At 46.7% G+C, this 18,236-nt stretch overlaps 1 protein-coding gene across 2 annotated transcripts in view; it reads right to left on the reverse strand.

Moving 5' to 3' along the window:
• The window catches only part of ASTN1 (astrotactin 1), a 356,269-nt gene that overhangs the window by 17,958 nt on the left and 320,075 nt on the right, over window positions 1–18,236 (reverse strand). For both annotated transcript variants that reach the window (XM_070768489.1, XM_070768488.1), the window contains 3 exons: window positions 17,091–17,242; window positions 15,270–15,405; window positions 8,526–8,626 (listed from right to left, as the gene is read on the reverse strand). In XM_070768489.1, coding sequence (XP_070624590.1) covers window positions 8,526–8,626; window positions 15,270–15,405; window positions 17,091–17,242 — 389 coding nt within the window. The remainder of the gene's footprint in view (window positions 1–8,525; window positions 8,627–15,269; window positions 15,406–17,090; window positions 17,243–18,236) is intronic.

Consider the following 18,236-nt stretch of genomic DNA (forward strand, 5'->3'; position numbering starts at 1 on the left):
TTGTCATCCCTGCTTAAACATAGTCTCCATGAGGCAAGGGATTTTTTTCCCCGCTAAAGCCTAAGTCAGATATTTAGGAAGGGCTTGAAATAAGCTGTTTTATTTGATAAATTCAGAAATCTGATGACAGAATTCTTGCAAATAGATTCTGAGCCTTGTTCTTTTTGTTTCTTTAGCATCTAATACCAGGGTGTGTTATTAATGAATAAATGGCTGTGGAAGTAGCAATGAAGAAATGGATAGGATTTATGCTTGACATCAGGAGAGGAGGATGGATGCTGGAGGAAAGATGGATCAGAACTAGCCTTTGCTTAGTGAAGAACTCCTATAAGGCCGCACCCCAAACCTAGAGACTAAGTTGATCTTATTACTGAACATAGCCTTTCCTGCTAGGAGAAGGGTGGTTTTACTGGTAGAAACTTTTTTGGTCAAAGGCTTTACAGTCATGAGGTTCTAAAATTCTTCATAGAAGAATTCCTAGTTTAGGAAAATGATCATATAAGAAATAGAGTCTGGCTTTCTATTAGATAATTAGGAGCTGAGGTCATGCTCTGGGTCACTTAAAAGGTAATTCCCATTTGTTACTAGTTGTAAACTCCACTCAAGTGAGTTATATTTATGATCACCATCTGGGTTTGAAGAAGGCAAAGCATTTTTTTGTTTTTTTTGGATAACTGCTAGGCCAGTACTAATTTGCAAGGATGCCCTTAATTAGTCTAATTCATTAATCTCCACACCTGCTCTGTACAGGACTCCTTCCTGGCTGAAGGATAACAGGACCTGGAAACATTATTTCATTCTCTCAGCATTAAATTGCCTCTTGTACTCTCAGCTACGCTGCTGGGGTTTCAGAAAGTCTTCTTTGCCAGGGAGCACAAATGATCAGAAGCATATTTTGATATGCTTTGGGTACTAGAATTAACACAAAGAAGCCCCACAGAGAAATAGTACAGGGGTCTCTCCCTGGCTGATTACTCTACCTCGTGTACATGCTAAATTGCTTCAGTTGTGCCCAGGTCTTTGTGACCCCATGGACTGTAGCCTGCCAGGCTCCTCTGTCCATGGGATTCTCCAGGCAAGAATACTGGAGTGGGTTGCCATGCCTTCCTCCAGGGGATCTTCCTGACCCAGGGATCAAACCTGTCTCTTTAATGACTCCTGCAGTGGCAGGTGGGTTCTTGACTGCTAGTGCCACCTGGGAAGTCCTACTCTTTATTCCAGAGTTGCTCTATCCATCTCTTCCTGCAGGTGGCATTATGAGGCATCTCGCCTACCTGCTGATCACCCACTGATGTCAACCAGCCCACTGCCTACTCAGCAAGGAAGTCCAGGGTGCCTGCTGCTGCCAGCAAGGACACTGGCAAAGTCTCCAAAACAGAAAGAACTGGGGCACCTTCTCACCACCTGTCCCTGCTCTGGCTTGGAGTAAGAAATCAAGAGATGATAAAGTAAGGGTGCCATGGGTCCTCCCCAGTCTCTCCTCTAAGGATATTCCACCTCAGATTATGCTTTCATCATGGAGGGATTTCTCAGATGTTCAAAACTCATTCTGTCCACACCTTACAAGCCAGGCAGCATTTGCTCCAGAGAGAAGCACATTGGTCTTATACTTAAAGGTCTCCAGTCAGCCACAACATCTCAGTGAAGACCAACAGTCCTGACAGGGGGAATTATTTTGATATATAGCTGAAAACTATTTTCTAATAGAGGTCTTCTCTTCATTAGCATTGAGAGACAAAGGAAGGTTTTCTGTCTTTTACATAATAACCCTCTAAATATCTAATTTAACATTATAAGCAAAATGGGAATTACCACAGGATAAGAGGGAGGAGGGATAAATGCGAAGATTGGGGTCGACTTTATATATACACTTTATATATACACACTAGTATATATAAAGTAGATAATGAATAAAGACCTACCATATAGCACAGGGAACTCTACTCAATAGTCTGCAATAGCCTATGTGGGAAAAGAACCTAAAGAATGGATCTATGTATACGTATAACTGATCACCTTGCTGTACATCTGAAACTAACACAACATTATAAATCAATTATACTCCAATAATTTTTTTAAAAAGTTACATAAATTTACTTACTGAACTATCAGTTCAGTTCAGTTCAGTTGCTCAGTTGTGTCTCACTCCTTGTGGCCCCATGGACTGCAGCACGCCAGGCCTCCCCATCCATCACCAACTCCCGGAGCTTGCTCAAATTCATGTCCGTTGAGTCGGTGACACAATTCAACCATCTCATCCTCTGTCATCCCTTTCTCCTCCCGCCCTCAATCTTTCCCAGCATCAGCGTCTTTTCAAATGAGTCAACTCTTCGTGTGAGGTGGCCAAAGTATTGGAGTTTCAGCTTCAACATCAGTCCTTCCAGTGAACACCCAGGACTGATCTCCTTTAGGATGGACTGGTTGGATCTCCTTGCAGTCCAAGGGACTCTCAAGAGTCTTCTCTAACACTACAGTTCAAAAGCATCAATTCTTCAGCACTCAGCTTTCTTTATAGTCCAACTCTCACATCCATACATGACTACTGGTGGTCTGGTATTCCCATTTCTTTCAGAATTTTCCATAGTTTGTTGTGATCCACACAGTCAAAGGCTTATTGAAATCTCACTGGAAACTAATTACCTAGGGTATCATAATCCCCACTCCATTTTACAGAGTAATAAGCTGAGGCATGGAGTGAAATAACCTGCTCAGGGTCAAGTAGTTAGATGGCAGAGCAGAAACTTGACCTTGCATGGTCCGACTCCACAGTCTAAGTTTTCTGGAACCAGTTGGTCAGCATGTTGCTTTCTGAGTGTTAGGGACCCCATTGTGAGCAGAACTCTGCTCTCAGGGAACTCACTGACTAATGAGGAAGACAGGCATTGAATACTGCTGCTGCTGCTAAGTCGCTTCAGTTGTGTCCGACTCTGTGTGACCCCTTGGACGGCAGCCCAGCAGGCTCCCCCGTCCCTGGGATTCTCCAGGCAAGAACACTGGAGTGGGTTGCCATTTCCTTCTCCAATGCATGAAACTGAAAAGTGAAAGTGAAGTCACTCAGTCATGTCCGACCCTCAGCGACCCCGTGGACTGCAGCCTTCCAGGCTCCTCCATCCATGGGATTTTCCAGGCAAGCGTACTGGAGTGGGGTGCCATTGCCTTCTCCCAGGCATTGAATAAGGCATTATAATAAAAAACTGAGATAAGTGTTCTGAAGGAAAGAAACATGGTACCACGAGGGCATTGAGCTGTGGCCCTGGACCCCTGCTCGGAGCAGGGATGCTCGCTCAGAACTGTAGACTGAGAGGAGTTGATGAGTGGAAGGGGTGGGGCTGGAGTACACTTGAGGTCAAAGGCCAACGTAGGCAGAGCCTCCGTGTTGGAAATGATGTGCCGAGGTACTGAGAGATGCAGTGAGGCTTCAGAAAATACAGAGATTGCTGGGGAGCAGGGGCAAGAAGAAGCCAGAGAAGTGGGCAAGGGCTCCTCTATTTAGGTCCTAATATGCCTGATACATATTTTTATCTTCATCAGGAAAAGAATGGAAACCCATTAAAGGGTTGTAAGATGAGGCATTACAATGATCAGATTTCTGTGTTGAAAATAACTATGCTTTTAGAGTACGATGCATGTTTAATGAGGCAGTAAATGAAGGTCCTTCCCTTTCAAAAGTTCTAAAGTGCTACAGCATCAGGGATCCTAATTAAGTAGATCTAGGGTTTCCCTAGAAGGCAGAAGAAGAAGAGGGCAACAAAAGATGAGATGGTTGGATGGCATCACCAATTCAATGAACGTGAAACTTGGGCAAAGTCTGAGAGATACTGAGGGACAGGGAGGCCTGGTGTGCTGCTGTCCATGGGGTTGCAAAGAGTCAGTCACGATTTGGGGACTGAACAACAACAGGCCTTCCCTGGTGATCCAGGGGTGAAGAATCCACCCTGCAACAGGAGACACAGGTTCGATCCCTAGTCCAGGAAGATCCCACATGACTCAGAGCAGCTAAGCCCACAACTGCTGAGCCCAAGCTTTAGAGCCTGAGGGCAGCAACTACTGAGCCCACGTGCTGCAACTACGGAGGCCTGCAAGCCCTAGAGTCTGCTCCACAGCCAGAGAAGCCCACGCACCACAGCCAAAGAGCAGCCACCGCTCTCTTCAACTAGAAGACCCAGCGCAGCCAAAGTAAATAGATAGATAAAATATTTTTTTAAATAAATAAAGTAGGTTTAGGTCTCTCTTCCCAGTGTGATTTTGCATTACCATGGCATCACCCCTTGAACATTGTGGGATTCTGTCAACTCATAACCAACTTGAGGCAGCTGGCGTGATTTGAGGTGTACCACACAGGCCAGCTTGTGGTACCCCTATGCCCCAACCAGTAACGCTGAAGAAGCTGAAGTTGAATGGTTCTATGAAGACCTATAAGACCTTTTAGAACTAACACCCAAAAGAGATGTCCTTTTCATTATAGAGGACTGGAATGCAGAAGTAGGAAGTCAAGAAACACCTGGAGTAACAGGCAAATTTGGCCTTGGAATATGCAATGAAGCAGGGCAAAGACAAAAGAGTTTTGCCAAGAAAATGCACTGGTCATAACAAACACCGTCCTCCAACAACACAAGAGAAGACTCTACACATGGACATCACCAGATGGTCAACACCAAAATCAGATTGATTATATTCTTTGCAGCCAAAGATGGAGAAGCTCTGTACAGTCAGCAAAAACAAGACCAGGAGCTGACTGTGGCTCAGACCATGAACTCATTGCCAAATTCAGACTTAAATCGAAGAAAATAGGGAAAACCACTAGACCATTCAGGTATGACCTAAATCAAATACCTTATGATTATACATTGGAAGTGAGAAATAGATTGAAGGGCCTAGATCTGATAGATAAGAGTGCCTGATGAACTATGGAATGAGGTTCGTGACATTGTACACGAGACAGGGATCAAGACCGTTCCCATGGAAAAGAAATGCAAAAAAGCAAAATGGCTGTCTGGGGAGGCCTTACAAAAGCTGTGAAAAGAAGAGAAGCAAAAAGCAAAGGAGAAAAGGAAAGATATAAACATCTGAATGCAGAGTTCCAAAGAATAGCAAGAAGAGATAAGAAAGCCTTCTTCAGCAATCAATGCAAAGAAATAGAGGAAAACAACAGAATGGGAAAGACTAGGTATCTCTTCAGAGATACCAAAGGCACATTTCATGCAAAGATGGGCTCAATAAAGGACAGAAATGGTATGGACCTAACAAAAGCAGAAGATATTAAAAAGAGATGGCAAGAATACACAGAAGAACTGTACAAAAAAGATCTTCACGACCCAGATAATATTGATGGTGTGGTCACTGACCTAGAGCCAGACATCCTGGAATGTGAAGTCAAGTGGGCCTTAGAAAGCATCACTACGAACAAAGCTAGTGGAGGTGATAGAATTCCAGTTGAGCTATTCCAAATCCTGAAAGATGATGCTGTGAAAGTGCTGCTTCCAGCACATTTGGAAAACTCAGCAGTGGCCACAGGACTGGAAAAGGTCATTTTTCATTCCAATCCCAAAGAAAGGCAATGCCAAAGAATGCTCAAAGTACCTCACAATTGCACTCATCTCACACGCTAGTAAAATAATGCTCAAAATTCTCCAAGCCAGGGTTCAGCAATACGTGAACCATGAACTTCCAGATGTTCAAGCTGGTTTTAGAAAAGGCAGAGGAACCAGAGATCAAATTGCCAACACCCGCTGAATCATGGAAAAAGCAAGAGAGTTTCAGAAGATCATCTATTTCTGCTTTATTGACTATGCCAAAGCCTTTGACTGTGTGGATCACAATACACTGTGGAAAATTCTGAAAGAGATGGGAATACCAGACCACCTGATCTGCCTCTTGAGAAATTTGTATGCAGGTCAGGAAGCAACAGTTAGAACTGGACATGGAAAAACAGACTGGTTCCAAATTGGAAAAGGAGGACATCAAGGCTGTATATTGTCACCCTGATTATTTAACTTATATGCAGAGTACATCATGAGAACCGCTGGACTGGAAGAAACACAAGCTGGAATCAAGATTGCTGGGAGAAATATCAATAACCTCAGATATGCAGATGACATCACCCTTATGGCAGAAAGTGAAGAGGAACTCAAAAGCCTCTTGATGAAAGTGAAAGAGGAGAGTGAAAAAGTTGGCTCAAAGCTCAACATTCAGAAAACGAAAATCATGGCATCCGGTCCCATCACTTCATGGGAAATAGATGGGGAAACAGTGGAAACAGTGTCAGACTTTATTTTTGGGGACTCCAAAATCACTGCAGATGGTGACTGCAGCCATGAAATTAAAAGACGCTTACTCCTTGGAAGGAAAGTTATGACCAACCTAGATAGCATATTCAAAAGCAGAGACATTACTTTGCCAACAAAGGTTCGTCTAGTCAAGGCTATGGTTTTTCCTGTGGTCATGTATGGATGTGAGAGTTGGACTGTGAAGAAGGCTGAGTGCCGAAGAATTGATGCTTTTGAACTGTGGTGTTGGAGAAGACTCTTGAGAGTCCCTTGGACTGCAAGGAGATCCAACCAGTCTATTCTAAAGGAGATCAGTCCTGGGTGTTCTTTGGAAGGACTGATGCTTAAACTGAAACTCCAGTACTTTGGCCACCTCATGCGATGAGTTGACTCATTGGAAAAGACTCTGATGCTGGGAGGGATTGGGGGCAGGAGGAGAAGAGGACGACAGAGGATGAGATGGCTGGATGGCATTACTGACTCGAAGGACGTGAGTCTGGGTGAACTCCAGGAGTTGGTGATGGACAGGGAGGCCTGGCGTGCTGTGATTCATGGGGTTGCAAAGAGTCGGACACGACTGAGTGACTGATCTGATCTGATCTGACAGGCCAGCTTGGCAAGAAAACTTCTCTTATCAAAACCTGAGCAACCTAAACTTCTAACATCAGTCACCATTTCTGTTAATATGCACATGCTATTGCTAACCCTTATGGCAGAAAATGAAGAGAAACTAAAAAGCCTCTTGATGAAAGTGAAAGAGGAGAGTGAAAAAGTTGGCTTAAAGCTCAACGTTCAGAAAATGAAGATCAAGGCATCTGGTCCCATCACTTCATGGAAAATAGATGGGGAAACAGTGGCAATAGTGTCAGACTTTATTTTGGGGGGCTCCAAAATCACTGCAGATAGTGAATGTAGCCATGAAATTAAAAGACGCTTACTCCTTGGAAGGAAAGTTATGACCAACCTAGATAGCATATTCAAAAGCAGAGACATTACTTTGCCAACAAAGCTTCGTCTAGTCTATGGTTTTTCCAGTGGTCATGTATGGATGTGAAAGTTGGACTGTGAAGAAAGCTGAGCGCTAAAGAATTGATGTTTTTAAACTGTGGTGTTGGAGAAGACTCTTGAGAGTCCCTTGGACTGCAAGGAGATCCAACCAGTCTATTCTAAAGGAGATCAGTCTTGGGTGTTCTTTGGAAGGACTGATGCTTAAACTGAAACTCCAATACTTAGGCCACCTCATGCGATGAGTTGACTCATTGGAAAAGACTCTGATGCTAGGAGGGATTGGGGGCAGGAGGAGAAGGGGATGACAGAGGATGAGATGGCTGGACGGCATCACCAACTCAATGGACATGAGTTTGGGTGAACTCCAGGAGTTGGTGATGGACAGGGAGGCCTGGTGTGCTGTGATTCATGGGGTCACAAAGAGTCAGACATGACTGAACAACTGAACTGAACTGAACTGATTGCTCCATTAGCAGTCCAAGTGCTAGTACATATTGGTAGTTGATCAGATCACTTTAACTAGTGCCAGGGCCCTGCAGAAGGGGTGCCCAGCAGGGTAAAATCCTGGTTGTGGAGGGAATGTAATACACCTTAGAGCAAGGGACGCTATCCAGACACCAGGAAGCTTCATGAGAAGCAGCAGTCAGAAATGTGCTATCTATATAATGGATCTTGACTGAAAACCAACTCTTCCTAACTGACAAGGGCTCATTCTGGTGCATTGAAAAAGGACAATTCTTTACCAAAGAACTGATCCATAACAATTCCAAAATACAGAATGAAGATTTCGACACATCTTTTGTAGGAGGGAGTCATACAGCAATGCATTCTAAATCTGTGGTCTTCCTTTACTGTAATTCAGAATAATCTTTCAGATGTACCAAAAAAAAAACGGGAAGAGGGTAAGTGAGCTGATGAGCATCCTGAGGGCAGAGGTCACAGGTATTAAAGCACCTGGCGTCACGTCCCTAAGCACCTGGTGTACTGCCATGTGTGGCTGGGGCCTTCACCAGTGTCTGCTACCTCCCTGACTCACAGGCCATGTGGAATACCGGGGCGCAATGCAGATTTCCACACCAGAGGCAGAGGTTGAGGAGTTCCTGCAAAGGAGTTGCTCCACTCCTGAGCCTTGAATTCTCCCCCTTCCCCACTGAACTCCAGACTGTTCTGTCTGACTCCCTTGCTCCCCATGGCGAGGGGAGGTCCCCGGAGCATCCCTCAGCAGACTCTGCTGGCCTCCGTGTCTCTTACCTTGAGCTTTGACATCATCCACCACGGGGCAAGGCGTCTTCACAATCACATCACTTGGCCTGGAGCGTCGCCCTGTGTTGTCCACGCCCCACAGGGTGAACCTGGCAGGGAGAGGAGGGCATCAACAGAGAGAACTCACCGGGTTCTGGCTGACAACCCAGCCTTGCCCAGATGGACGGGTTTCCCCTGGCTGCTCTTGCCACCCAGTCGTGCACTTACCACCATCACCCAGGTCATAAAGTACGTAGTATAGTGTCTTTTACTACTTCCTGGTAGGTCCTGGGCTGTCATTTGCTGTCTTGAGGATATTGCATGATAGCAACCATCATGGCACAGGGCAGTGTTTCTCCAAGTAGGGTCCCCAGACCAGTAGTATCGCCAGGGAAGTGGACAGCAATGAAATTCCTCATACCCCATGCCAGATCTACTGAATCAGAAACTCTAGGCATGAGGACAAAATCTGTGCTATGACAAGCCTTCCAGGTGACTCTGATGCCTGTTGCTGCTGCTGCTGCTGCTGCTAAGTCGCTTCAGTCATGACCGACTCTGTGCGACCCCATAGATGGCAGCCAACCAGGCTCCCCTGTCCCTGGGATTCTCCAGGCAAGAACACTGGAGTGGGTCGCCTGATGACTGTTACATCCTGACAACTACTGAGCTGAGGAAAAGAGCATGCATCTACAGAAACAGATGGTCTGATGTGGGTCTGAAACCTCTACTTCCTGCCATGTGGAGTTGTAGTTAACACCTCTGAGCTTTATTTTCCCTCTCTGTGAAATGGGGATGATAATAAAATTGCTTGCAGATCACTGTGAAGATGAAACAGGATAATAAGGCTCAGAAACACCTAACATAGTACCTGGCGCCCAATGACACGACTATCAATTCTGTTCTGTCCATCTTGTGCTCAGTTGAGGTTTTTGTGCCAAGCACTGAGGACAGTTTTCCTCTTTAAAGTCAGAAGTGAAACAGCCAGAATCAAGGGGCCTGACTTGCCTATGACTGAACCCTCTATTTCCTACATGAGACTCCTTTTGACCCATGGAGATGCTACCAGCCATGGACCAGGAGGCCAGAGTGGAAACCTTATGCTAGCCCTGGCAATGAGAAGATGTGGTTCTAAGAGCCCCCTCCACCCTTCAACACACACACACACACACACACACACACACACACACACACACACTCACCCCAGAAAGAGGATAAAGACCCGGCCATCAAAGGCTGAATGTAAAACTTCCCCCTCGGGTGACGGAGCTGGATGCAGAGGAAAAAGCAACACCAGGCTCTGCTACTCAGGGAGGAATTTGAATATAACCATGAAGATAACCCCTGGTGTCAGTGCCCAGGGCCTCTAACAACTAATCTAGTGAGTCTAAAGCAAATCATTAACACTGCTTTTCTTGTCTCTTTCTCTTTTGCTGTGTCTCCTTGGGAGGTTGCATTTATTGGCAAGTCTGGATCTTCTTTCCTCTGGGCAGAGCTGCAGCGGGGAAGAGAGGTGAAAAGAAGAAAGAGGCCCCGAGACAGAGGGGCTTGGGTACCTGTTCAGGTAAATGAGCCTCAGACAGCTGAACTGGTGAGGCAGAAAAGAAATGGAAATTGCCTAAAGACTCTGCCAGGAAATACACGAGTCTCTCGGCAGAGAAAAGACAGCCTTGCATCTACCCGCCGAGAAACCCGGGAAATGGTCAGTGCTAAGAACCTGTGTGTCCTGATGTGCTGTTTTCCCTCCCTCTGCCCTCCTCAGAGTCTCATGCTGGAATCCCACCCCACCGGCTGTTCAGGACCGCCCCGCCTCTTTGCTTTCAATCAAACAAGGACCAGGTGTGTGGCTTTCCCATCTTAGGTGTACATGTGACTCTGTCGATTCTACTGCCCTCTGCTTCTTGCCTTGCTCCTTAGCTCAGATCCAGCACCTTGCCTGGTATTAAACCCCTCTGCCACCCTGATCCAAAACTCAGGGGCTGGCTGCCCTTCTCCTCGACCATCCCTCCCCTCCTAGATCTGAGCCCTTGGCATCCAGGCCCACACTCTGGGCTGCCTGGATCCCTAGCAATGCAGCCCCCAGAATTTTTCATCATTCCTTCTAGACCCTGCAACACACAAACACAAACCTCTTGCCACTATTTCTAGAATTGTGACTGAGGCCACCAAACCTGAATCTGGCACATCTGATCTGCCCTTCTGGTACCTGCTCTGTTTCGCAGTCTTATCCCCACATCCCGGTCTCAGGCCAGGTCCACCTTCCTTCTCTGCCCTTCTGCTCGAGATCATCTTGAGCTGTTTGTCAGGGATGGGCCCAGAGGTACACAGGGCAGACTGTAGACCTGCGCCCCACTTTCAGGGACTCCCACATGAATGCATTCCCCCTCACCCTCACATGCAGACTCTACCCTGACCCCATTTCCAGTGTCCCTTCTCACCAGAGTCAGCAAAGAGGAAATCCTATTCTCCATGAGGTCAATGCCCCGCTGCCAGCAAAGTCACAGGACTGCTAGCGTGAGCCTGGCCCTGTGCCCTGCTCTTACCACCAGGCTCTCTTCCTTCACCGACCCCTCCCCAACTATGTGTCTGAGCCCACCTCCTGAACCCCCTCCCTGAGATCCAGCTTGCCTGATGTCCCATCCTCTGTAAGATCGCTCTGCTTCATCTTTTCCCGTCCACCTCCCAGGGTCTTGAGAATCGCCTTAGGACTCCAGGTCAGGGCTGGCATCTTGCTAGCTGCTGATGGGCCATGTGATGCTGTCTGCCTGAATATTTACCAGTTTAGGGGTCACCTGCCCTGGACTGTCGATAATGGGTTCCAGCCACCTCTTGTAGCACACCTTATTGGACGCTTGATTTCTAGCAGTTTCCCTGGACTGAAACGTCCTAAGTCTCAGGCAGCACAGTGGCTGTCAGATGGATGCTCTCTCTCAGTGCCTGGGATGCAGTTAATCCTCACCCCACCCCACTTGGCCCATTCCTCTGAGTTTCGCTTTGTGCTTCATCCTGCTGTGAGTTCTCACTGAGTCTACTGGATTCTGGGCTGGGATGAAATTGTGTGTGCTGTATTTAATTCTCATTGCTCTGACTGGGCAATTAGTATACAATTTAGGGTCCTAAGCCCTTATCATTTTTAATAGCAAAGCAAGGTATTAGGAAAGGCAATGCTTCCCCACATGCTTCTAAATAAAGAAGACTCTTGGCCTAAGAGACTGTCCTCAGGGGTCCTGGCTCTCTCAGTCCTGGAGGGACCCTGAGGAGTAGCCAGATTACTTTTACTGTTGAAGCAAGCTTGGGGAACACTTTATGCATTTCAAGCGGAAATGTCACGTGCAGTTACTTCAGGAAGTCTTCTCTGTTCATTGTCAGCATCATCATTTCTACTTTCGGACACTTATAGGACAGTAAGTAGCTGGAATCAGTGGGCAGAAGAGATAAGCTCTGCCCCCAGTCCGGAGGGCTGATGTGTAGGTGCTCCTACGGCCTTGCCCAGAGCCGCCGGTCCCTTTCCACCACTGCCTGCCTGCTGGGATTGCTCAGCCTGTCGTCAGAGCCTGTGTGATGACACGTGTATCGTGAGGATGTGTGTTTGTGAACCACTGAAACCCTGCTCTGGCTCCAGGGCTGATGTTTTAAAGGACTGAAACTTAATGTGCAAGGAGCATCCTTGGGCTTCCTGCCGAGGGCTGACTGCCTCTATCTGCAACTTTCACCCTTGCCTGCTCCAGGCGTGGTGGTTTCTGCAGATGGCTCCAAATCCACTCCCTCTTTCTGAATTATCTGTTCACTGTCTCATCCCCCACCCTCCAAAGGCAGCAGCTCTCCTGTGGGCACACACTGTGATGTGGATGGTGGGCTACAAGGCTCAGGAGTCATCTCCCCACTCTGGCCTCAGTTTCCTCGTGTGTAAAATGAAGGTGTTGGACCGGACACTCCCTGTTAACCAGGGATTCTTAGCTGTTTTTGCACTGTAGGCCTTTCTCAGAATAATGCTTTTCCAATGCGTCAAATAAAGTGGGTAGGATGACAAAGTGAGCCAGTTATACTGAAAGGATGTTCTGCCTCTGTGGACCTCAGGTGAAGATCCAGCTCTGTGCTTTAACGTGAGTAATAAGATCATGCTTTATCCTTCCAGTAGCCTGGGCTGGCTGGGAGTGAGATGCAGTGAAGAAAGTGCAAACATTGATTCAGTTCTTAACCACCCACCACTGCCAGACGACAAGCTGTGTGATTCAGAGGAAGTTACTTAGTGCTGCTGAACTCAGTTTCCTCAACTATAAAATGGGAACAGTAACCCTAATCTCGCAAGGTTGGAGGGTTCCTAGAAACACCTACATCTAGTGAACGTGCCGTAAGTGAAGGCTGCCTTCCTCTGTATTACAGATAAGGAAACAGCTGCAGAAACGTTGTGTCCCACTTCATCACTCGTCGGCTAGGAACAAAGCCAGGTGTGGGGCCCGTGTGTTCTCAGCTCTTAATGCAGGGCTCCCCTCCTTAAGCCAGGGACTGATGCTCTGGTTCACTTGATAGCTCTGCAGAGAGGAGCCTCTCTCCCAGGCCTGCCCGCGTGCCCTCTGCATGTGATCTGCAGCGCCACCTAGTGGAGGTTGGCTGTTTATTTTTCCCTCTGGCTCCTGCAGTCTCATCATTTCTTCTGCAATCAACCTTGACAGAACGTTTGTGTTTTACAAGACTTAAGTGGGAGACACTGAAAACTCACCTGGGATAGCAGAGTTGGAGAAGCCATCAGACTCATGTCTTTGATCAGGAAATGTAGCCAGACCAAGGCCAACATGAGGAGGGTCCCAGGGTGGGTAAGGACTGGTGCTCCTAACAGACACCCAGGCCAGCCTCCCGCTCATAGGAGCCTTGAAATTCCTCATTAACAGCTGTAACTTAGTGACAGGAATTACTGAGCCCTCATTATATATGGGAATTCCAGTTGCACCGAGTTTGAGGCATTTCCAGTGGGTTAGGTGTTCCATATTTCCAAACCTTTGTTTCTCGTGTTGGTTCCTCTACTAATGAAGGACGTGCATGCTCAGTCACTTAGTCATGTCCGACTCTTTGCAATCCCATAGACTGTATCCCATCAGGTTCCTCTGTCCATGAGATTCTCCAGGCAAGAATACTGGAGTGGGTTGCCATGCCCTCCCCCAGGGGATCTTCCCAACCCAGATATCAAATGCTTGACTCTTGCATCTCCTGCATTGGCAGGAGGAGCCTTTAACACTGAACCAAGGCTGCCCAAACCACAGGCCAGCTAATGAGAATCCTGAGCAGACTTGCCTTTGTCCTACTATCCCCATTTATGTCTCTCTATATTTTCCAGCTCCTCCAGAATATCACTTGTCTTTATGTATTTTGCTGTCATCAGCCCAGCCCCTTGGTTACATCTCTCTTTCCTGTACTGAAGACATTCAGCCTGAGCATGGAAGTTCATTTTGCAATCCATGTCACTCACATTTCCTGTGCTTTTCATCTTTGAACTCTTTCACTGTGGAAATAGAAACGATTTATTCTGGAAACCTTAACTCTATTCTCATGACCTCATCTATAAACTGCTAAATGTTTTTCATACTGATGGGGTCAAAGGGTCCCAGAACTACATCACTATGAATTCTGCCTTCGTCCCCCAGTGTTCCCATCATGACTTAGATTCCATCACTATCTTTCCTCTTTTGGTGTCTTTTATGTTTGTTTCGAAAATACTTCACAGTTGTTCCCAGAGCACAGAGGGAACCAGGGAAGCGCTACCAGCAAGAATAGAGCCGGTCCAAGTGCCCCAAGATAGGAGCTCGCTGTATTTTCTTTGAAGAAAGACCATCTCTCACCTCTATAAAGCTATGTCAATGTGGCTGAGGCTAGATTTTTTAAAGCAGAGCTCTTAGTATTCTATCCTCTGACTTTCAGCATTCACTTTATTCTCCTGAGTTCACTTTCGTCTAGCCCCTTGCTTCACCATCTGTTTCCACCCCATCGCCTCCTGGCCTCTCGCCATCGCCCCTCTTCACCTCTGCCCTGGCTGTTGGCTCCACCTGGTGTGCCTTTTCTAACATGGTGCTGCTGCTGCTGCTGCTGCTGCTGCATCACTTCAGTCGTGTCTGACTCTGTGCGACCCCATAGACGGCAGCCCACCAGGCTCTGCCATCCCTGGGATTCTCCAGGCAAGAACACTGGAGTGGGTTGCCATTAAATCTGTACAACCCAGTTCAGATGACTTCCACTCTACTTAGAATGAATCACAACTTTCTTTTCTCTTCTACGACATGTTCGTTGCTCTTTTATATCTAGCTTTTATTTCATTCTGCTTGATGTTAAAGCTAGCTGTTTATGTTTTTCCCCTCTGTGTTGCAAATTAGGATGGGATTATATTATCTTTTTTGATCCTCCCCATCCATTGTTTAGAAAGTCCCTTATAATGCCAGGGTTTCCCTGGTGGCTCAGACGGTAAAGAATCTGCCTGCCATGTGGGAGACCTACGTGGGTCAGAAGATTCCCTGAAGAAGGATATGACAACCCACTCCAGTCTTCTTGCCTGGAAAACCCCATGGTGGGCTACAGTCCATGGGGTCACAAAGAGTCAGACACGACTAAGCGACTAACACACAAAACACTATAATGATGATTGAGACAAGATTTGGAACACTTACATTTTTCCAAGTCTGTAAAGGAGCTCAAGTAGTAAAAAGGAACGAGTTAAAAGTCTTGGGGCGTTCAAGACAAGGAATAACGAGGTGGGTGTCTGTCACTCACATGTAGATGGTGTCGGGTTCCAGGCATCGGATGATCAGAGAGATTGTGGTGAGCTGCTTGTCTGGGACCTGAGAGGGCATCGCACAAGGAGACTTCGCTCCAGAGATGATGTCGTCTACGAAGCTTAGCACCGTTTCTGCCCAGAACAGCAAGTAATAGAAAAGGCATGAGAAACAGTGATGGCCAAGCAATGTCTGGTGATGATCAACTCCATGAAAACTTAATATGCAAATCATTTGGTCCCCCATCTTCTTTTTTTTTTTTTTTGTAATTAATTAATTTATAGATTCCCTTGGACTGCAAGGAGATCAAACCAGTCATTCCTAAAGGAAATCAGGACTGCAAGGAGATCAAACCAGTCAATCCTAAAGGAAATCAGTCCTGAATGTTCATTGGAAGGACTGATGCTGAAGCTGAAGCTCCAATACTTTGACTACCTGATGTGAAGAACTGACTCATTGGAAAAGACCCTGATGCTGGGAAAGATTGAAGGCAGGAGGAGAAGGGGATGACAGAGGATGAAATGGTTGGATGGCATCACTGACTCGATGGACATAAGTGTGAGCAGGCTCCAGGAGTTGGTGATGGACAGGGAGGTCTGGCGTGCTGCAGTCCATGGAGTCGCAAAGATTTGGACATGACTGTTTGACTGAACTGAGCTGAATTTATTATTTTTTAAATTTTGGCTGCACCCAAGGGCATGTGGGATTTCAGTTCCCCAATCAGGGATAGAACTTCACATCTCTGGCATTGGAAGGTGGGGTCTTAACCCCTGGACCGCCAAGGAAGTCTTGATCCCTGATCTTAAATTCCCAGTAGGGAAAGGAGACCTAGAAGGAATGGTCTTTTCTGAGTGATTCACACCTAACTAATCAGTTTGGAGCCATCTGTCCAGAGTTAGTTCAGAAACAACCAAGGCACGATGGACCCAGCACACCAGCAAGCCCTTTTATGACACGTTCTTGGCTCTGGCAGAGAACATCTGTTCTGGTCAGTGGTCACAGCCAGACCTTTTCTCAGACCTTCACAATACCTGTGCACATAAGGAAAGGCCCAGAAGAAGCAGGAGCCAGCTCTCCATGCCCGAAGGCAGTGCATATGTTCCCAAGCCTCCGTGATAGCTTCACCAGAAGTTATTTGCCCTGAATGAGACCACCCTGCTGGTGCCCATGTTCATGCGTCAGTTTTAGGAATGATTTATGTTGACTTTTCTCTATGTGTAGACAGTAAATAGGCATGAAACATTTTTCACGGGGTACTTCCACTCCTTTAAGACTTCCCTCTTCCAGCAGGCCCTGGCAAAAGCAGGTCCTTGCTTTAGGACAAGCAAAAGGATCTTTTGCTTGCTTGCTTTAGGACCTGGCAAAAGCCTGTCCTTGCTTTAGGACAAGACACAGGGTAATAAGCACATCTGTTTCTACATGCTTTTGCCTGGCTGGGGTGGGGAGTGGGGGTTATAGCAAAGGGATTTTATTTTTTTTTCCTGTAATCATGGCAGTGGTTAACACAGAATTGTTTCCTAATTGTGGCCTAGGATAACTAGCATATTATATTGTTGTTTCTTTGTAAGTGTGCCTAGAGGCAATGAAACGGACACCTCTTTCATAAACAAAGAGGAAAACAAAATCAAAACAAGACTTCGTCAGCTACTCACAATGCAAAAACTCTTAAACGGGAAAGACGGCTGCTGCTGCTTCTCCCTGCTCTTCCCACGTGACCCGGGGATCCTGGGGACCGGGGGCAAAGGCAGGAGGCAGGACATTTTCCTTTTCTCTTTGCTACCTTGGAGCAAGATGAGCCTGCCCAGTGGGAGACGCTCACCTGTCTCCACTTTGGAGTGGTCCATCCTGTCAGTGACTTTCTCTTGACGGATGAGGTAATCAACAATCTGCACCCCGATCGGAGGCTCTGAGTGCTCCCACTCCAGGACCACAAGGGTGCTGCTGGGCTCGTGAACTGTGGACAGTCTCAGCCTGAGTGCAGACAGGAAGAAACGTGAGACAAGGACCCGGCCCAGACCTGGGATGTCTCCTGATACCACCGCTGGCCACCTTCCCAACTGTTACATGGTAAACTCTCTTTTTTCTAACTTTTCTTGACCAGCCACTAAAATGATGTATTTGAGAGCCTGTCTCCTTGACTAAAAAGTAAAGATTCTTGAAGGTCCTTAAAGTCTATATTTTGTTCCTCTAAGAGCCCATTACAAATTGGGAACTCAACATTTATTGGTAAATAAATAAGCAGGTAAGTCAAAGATAAACGAATACTTATATTGCACAGGGTGAGTGGAGAGGGCCTTTAATTTCTGGATTTGCTCTTGAAAATAAGAAAATGTCCCTATAAGACTCATACCAAGGCCCACTGAAGGTAATGTCTGGGAGAACTCTTTATTAAGAAGGACAGTCGGCTCAGCTTCGAGAACATTATAGGGTCTGCCCTACTGGGGGAACCCTGGCTTCCCCTCTTGTTACGGGGACCGACATCTGCTCAGTTTGGAGTTCATGTTCACTGGACACATGTCCAGTTCTCCTTAGGGCGATGGCCTGCGTCTGCAAACGCAGGTTCTGATTTCAGTTTCTATCTTTGCTCTTGGGTTCCTATGAAGATCCCGATTCCTGATTCCAGTCTTTCATCGCTTTTCCCAATTCACTGTCTCCTCATGTCATGTCAGGCGTCCATTTTGACCACTCTTTGCCACCTCATCTCTGATTGTGCATGGTAGAGATTCAAGAAACATTACTGACATCCACTGGTATGGATTTTCTAATGATCCAAGAGGTTTCCCTTCTCTGTCTTTGTTCTGGCTTCATGTGTGTGCTATAGGTTTCTCATTTGCTTCTTGTCTTTGTTCCTTCCTAGACCACTGGCTTCGGGGAGTTTTCCCAGTTCTTGATCACGCCAGCCGCCTTCCCTTACGTGTGTCTCTGCCATTCATTCCCAACCTTGACTCCTCTATCTCATGACCAC

The sequence above is a fragment of the Bos indicus genome, chromosome 16 (genome assembly GCF_029378745.1).
Source record: "Bos indicus isolate NIAB-ARS_2022 breed Sahiwal x Tharparkar chromosome 16, NIAB-ARS_B.indTharparkar_mat_pri_1.0, whole genome shotgun sequence".
NCBI lineage: Eukaryota > Metazoa > Chordata > Mammalia > Artiodactyla > Bovidae > Bos > Bos indicus.